This window comes from Alexandromys fortis, unplaced genomic scaffold, assembly GCF_014885135.2.
Source record: "Alexandromys fortis isolate MF-2015 unplaced genomic scaffold, M_Fortis_MF-2015_v1.1 scaffold_41, whole genome shotgun sequence".
Lineage (NCBI taxonomy): Eukaryota > Metazoa > Chordata > Mammalia > Rodentia > Cricetidae > Alexandromys > Alexandromys fortis.
The window spans coordinates 185,730-191,180 of record NW_026067923.1 but is presented as its reverse complement, the minus strand read 5'-3'; the positions used below and the strand labels follow the sequence as shown (position 1 = coordinate 191,180).

General features: G+C 48.2%; 1 protein-coding gene across 4 annotated transcripts in view; it reads left to right on the top strand.

Annotated features, from left to right (window-relative positions):
• The window catches only part of Tnik (TRAF2 and NCK interacting kinase), a 406,558-nt gene that overhangs the window by 291,748 nt on the left and 109,359 nt on the right, over positions 1 to 5,451 (top strand). For all 4 annotated transcript variants that reach the window (XM_050142093.1, XM_050142094.1, XM_050142096.1 and 1 more), the window contains 2 exons: positions 351 to 405; positions 2,213 to 2,291. In XM_050142093.1, the coding sequence (XP_049998050.1) occupies positions 351 to 405; positions 2,213 to 2,291 (134 nt within the window). The remainder of the gene's footprint in view (positions 1 to 350; positions 406 to 2,212; positions 2,292 to 5,451) is intronic.

Here is a 5,451-nt window from a genome sequence, read left to right as displayed (position 1 = left end):
GGGGAGGGAGGGGGAGGGGAGGGGGGGGGGGGGGGGGGGGGGGGGAGGGAAAAGGGAGGCGGGGAGGAGGCAGACATTTTTAATAAAAAAATTTTAATAAAGAAAAGGGAAAAAAACTATATATTTTTTCATACGTTTATTGGAAACATACCATATGCCAGGCACCAGGAAAAATACGTGCAATGCAAAGCAAGCGTGACTCCTCCGGCTCTGCAGCTGAGTGGGAGAAATAGGTTTGTAAACAGACAATGGATTGACTTCCCCACAGGCAATTCTGAAGTCATTACCAGGTTTAACCAAATTGTCCTGTTAATTGAATTTGTGTGTATCTGTGCTTTCTTGTTTTACAGAGTGACTTGTGGTCTTTGGGAATCACCGCCATCGAGATGGCAGAAGGTGCACCCCGTAAGTTCCTTCCCTGGGTAAAATTTGCTGCTGGGTGGCCCTGCGGGTCCTGCAGGCTCCTTGCCAGGGCTGCGGTTGGACTCCTTCTGCTCCACTGAGCCTGGCATGGGTCTGCTGTGGCATATTTAAGGAGCAGGAGCATCTTAAATCAGCCAGGATGTCTGTTCGTTTCAGAGCAGCGTGGTTTTGCTAGGAAAAAGAACACTAACCTGGGCGAGTCTTTTTGCCTTACCCACTTACTGTGGGGCTCACTCCTGAGGCACACTGCCTCCCACAGAACTTGGCGCAACCACAGACAATGTCAGCTCCCATGTACAGAACTCCAAAGCTCAATTCCTAGGCTCAGCTTTCACAAGCACCTGCACTTAGAGGCTGCCCGTCTTCTGGAAATATTAGGATTTGGGATTTAAGATGTCCCTGCCCTGATAGGAGCAGTGTCCCGGATGCTTGCAATCTTGAGAACCTCCCAAGTCCCCTGGAACTTTGTGCTAGCACCATAGAAGACCTCTGGAAGCTGCTGCAGTGGTGGAAGATTAGGCTGTACCTCCCAGAACTCCCTGACTGTCCCTGTCAGTGCCAACCTTAGTAGACACCAACACCCCCTTTCCTGGAAGACATGGGTTCACTTTGCAGGCAGCTGTGATTCAAGCAACACCCTGATACCTAGCTGTCCCTGCCTGGGACTACAGGACAGTCTAGGACCCACCTTCCCTCCTCCACCCTGGGCTAGGATTGTGTCACTATAGCATGACTCTTTGCTGGCCCCTGCTCCATCCCCCAGGAGTGTCCCTGCATGAGCATTCCCACGCCTTCACACCTTCTCATCTGCTTCTCACAGGCCCACGCTGAAAAGACCTGCAAAGACATTCATGACCGCTCATTCTTAGACTCAGGGCTCTCGGAGTCCTCGCTGCCCTCTTATTTTCCTTAAGTTGCTTGAATCCATGTGCAGCGTGATTGACTTGGAGTGTTTGTTGACAAAATTTCCTTTGCTCACGATGACATTTGTGAGTCGCCAAATTTCAGATACCACACTCTTAAAACTGTGTTATCATTCTGAGTGGTAGACAAGACTAAAAATAAACTACCCACAGACTCCTCTGGCATCGAGGGAGCATATATTCTCAATCTTGGTACAAAAAAAACCTATTCTCACTGTTAGAAAGTAAGCAATAGGATATGTGGATTGGAATTAGAATGTAGAGTGTGTTCATGATATTGTGTTTATGAGCTGACTTCATCCTGTGGTCATCCTGGGGCTGGAGGGTTTCAAACTCAAGGCACCCCATGCAACCTGAAGGCTGCTCGGGACACTTGGTGTCCTGGCACCGTACCAAGAGCCTAGAAATGTGCATAGATAGCAGTGTTTGCATGAGCCTCCAACGGGGAGACAGGGCTGTGGCTGTGGATGTCTTGATGCCTCTTAGATTATAGCTTAGGCTTTTGTTAAATAAAATTACCTCAGCCATGCCAATCTGACATCTGCTGCTGTTGATTTTGAATGGCAGCTGGCTACCTACAGCAGAGATGGCTAGTGTTTGGCCTTTTAGCTTATTTTCCTTATGACATGAAGTTGTGGTTACTAGGATTGTTAGTATCTGCTTGAAATGGGCATTTTATGATATTCATCTAATTAGACACTAGCCCTTTGAAAAGCTTGCCCAACACAGGTGTCTGGGCATCTGACCCCGTCCTGGCAGGCGCCTTACAGACACTGAACACTTGTGCAGTGTTTTCTGCACAGCCAAGATGGTAGTGTGGATTTGGCCTCTGACTGGCTCTGGTTCTTGTTTTTGGTCTCCCACAGCCCTCTGTGACATGCATCCTATGAGAGCCCTCTTCCTCATCCCCCGGAACCCAGCGCCTCGCCTCAAGTCTAAGAAGTGGTGAGTTTTCCCTCCAGTAGTTTGCAGATCTAAGGGTGAAGCTTTCCTGTGCTCCTTCCTGTGTGTGTGTGTGTGTGTGTGTGTATGTGTGTGTGTGTATGTGTGTGTGTGAACATGCGTCTGCAGGTGCACATGTTTGCTTGAGTGCAGAGGCCATGGGTTGACCTCAGTAATCATTCACAGTGGCTTCCTTACCTTAGTTTTATAGAAAGGGTGTTTCATGAAACAGAGGTCACCACTTTGCCTGGACTGGCTGGCCAGTGAGTCCCAGCAATCTTCCTGGCTCAGGTTCCATAACACTGAGGTTACAGACACATGCTACTGTACCTGGCTACTATACTATGTGTGCTGGGGATCTGAACTCGGGCCCTTGTGCTTGCAGGACAAGCACCGTACTGACTTAGCCATGTGCCCAGCCTCTCTGAGATCTTTTGAATTACCTGGGATCCCTCTCTAGGTCCTTCCGGGTGGATTAAAAGGATGCATACCGCAGCTTGCAGGTGACATTCTGCATGCTACCATTCATCTAGGACTGGCAGCCTCATTACCTGCTGTCTGTACAGCAATTGTTAACCCTATCCTCAAGGCAAAGGGCCATTAGCCAAAATGAAGCCCAAGTAATGGCATGCAAACGCCATGATTTATGACCGCAGTGTGTTTTCCTGACTACATGGCACTTTTCATCAGAGATGTGATGATTTAGTCAGCCCATTAGATTGACTGGCTTCTAGTCCTCAAGACAGTGGTTCCCTGCACGCCCACACAGACCCGCTAATGGTCCATGCGATGTCTCTGGCGTGGGAAATTGTGGGTCTTTGTGGGGTTATTTTAGTCCCTTCCTCTCTGTGACAGGGCATGCTGGCTTCCTATTTTGGGGAGAGCAAAATAACCTTTGTTCTTAGTAAGCCTGTCCTGACATGAATGACATGAAGGTGACGTGTTCTAAAGAGCTACCACATGCACAGTGTCACGGGGGGGGGGGGGGGGGGGGGGGGGGCACGATGGGAATGTGGATGGTGAACGATCCGGTGAGGTCTGAAAATGGAGTCCTCGGGTTAAGCCAGGTATGAGTTGTCACTTCGGTGTGTAGTCTTTACGTCTTATTATTCAGTAACAAAAATCTGATGTTCCCCTCCCCTGCTACAGAAGTGGCATGGCCTCCTTTTACTTCTTTCATCTCTGGTTCTTCTTGTCTTGGAGTTAACCCCTGCCCACCTGTGACCTCCTACTCTTCTCCCCCTAGATGTAAGTCCTGGGCAGTTCAACTGAAAGGGAACAAGTCATTTGGCCTTTTTCATATGACTTGAGGCTCAGGCCCTTGACTGGCGTCCTCGTGTTTCCCACCCACGGGCACACACCCACCACGTAGAGCAGGCTTAATTAGTACCAATCAGCTGGTAATGACATAGCAACCCCGGCTGAACAGAGGAAAGGCACACTACAGAGAGAGGGGAAGGAAACAGAAAAGCCACAAGCAATGACAGTCTCTAAGTCGCCAGACCGGCAAGGGGAGTTTGAGTTGCTATTGGTAACCGAAGGCAATGCTTTTCTGCTCTCCTTCCTCTCAGAGGGTCACCGTGGTACCAAACGTGTTCTCTCCCCAGCAACAGCCTTTCATTGGGCACCATGTAGCATGTGGTGACAGAGCACAGGAGGGCCCTTCCTCTCTCTGCTGAGATTTCTTCTCTCTCCTCCCTGGATCCCACTCCCGGAGAGGGGAGCCAGCTCAGTTCCCTCCCCTGGAAGCAACAGTGACATAGCAAAGCCTGCTGCCTGCCAGATTTCTGCTTGGAGTGTGCCAAGCTCCCTAGGAGAGCCTGCTGTATGGCACGGGTATTACTTCCTGTCCCCTGTTGCTAAGCCTCCTCCTCTTTCTTCACTGTTCTGGGGAGATATTTTGAGCTCACCCACAGAGGAACAAGCTGGCCATCCAGAGGCATGTCACCAAAGGGGCTGCATCTATCCCTGCATCATTTCCGGGACAAAACTCCTGACAAAGCCCACAATTAGAGAAGTGACACAGTCTGTCACGAGGGGAAATTAAGGCAGTGGGGGTGTGAAATAGTTGTCACACTACGTCCACAGTCAAGAGCCAGAGAGAGGCGAGTGCTGATGTTCAGGTGTGCTCCTCCTTCCTCTTCATTAAGACAGAGACTCTAATCCGTGCACAGTGCTGCCCACATTCAAGACAGATCTTCCCCCCTAGATTGCACCTGCCATCTGGTTGCGCCCTTACCACCACACTTGGGTGTGTGTCTCCCAGGTGATTCCAGGTCTTGGTAGGCTGGCAATGAAGATGAAAGACCTCAAGTCCACCCTTGTCTGCTGGACACTCAGACATATCATTTAAGCTTTAAAATTCCACCCCTGGGCCTCGAAGACTCATGATCATCTCATGGAGCAATGCAGATTTAGTTCATCTATAAGAGTTCCCCAAATCTAAACAGTTTGAGATCTAATTGCTCAAAAGCCCAAAGTCTCTGGTGATACCCAAGGCAGTCTCTTAGCTGTGATAACCTGTAAAGTTAAAAACTAAGCATAATCTAGGATCACCTGAAAAAGGAGTCTCAATGAGGGACACTGGTCTACAGGAATGGCTTGGGGGGGATTCTCTTGATTATATTAACTAAGGCAGGAAGACCTGCCCAATGTGAGTAGCACCATTCCCTAGGAGTAGGGAAAGCAAGCTAAACATTAGCATGCAAGCATTAGTTCATCATTCTTTGATCTGATTGTGGGTGTAATGTGACTAAATTCTACTATGAATTCCCTGTCATGATGGAATGTAACCTGAAATTTAGAGCCAAATAAACCCTTTCTCCCTTAAGTTGCATTTTATTGTAGCAAAAAGAAAAAGAAACTAAGACAATGCATTCAAGGGTCATCTATGCTATAACATAAACCAGTAGCCCATTCCATGTAATTAAACTTCACAGCATAAAAATATTTTCAGTAATAGACATTGTACAACTAAATCACATTTTCTTCATCCATTTGTCAGCTGACAGACATTCGAGTTCTTTACACTGTTTTGCTATTGTGAATAAATACTGCTAGGAATATTCATGTTGACGCTTTTGGTTCTCATGTGCCTCAGAACAGGAAAGTGATGAACTCTATGACAACTCATTATAAACACGTGGGAACTGTCAGGCTATCA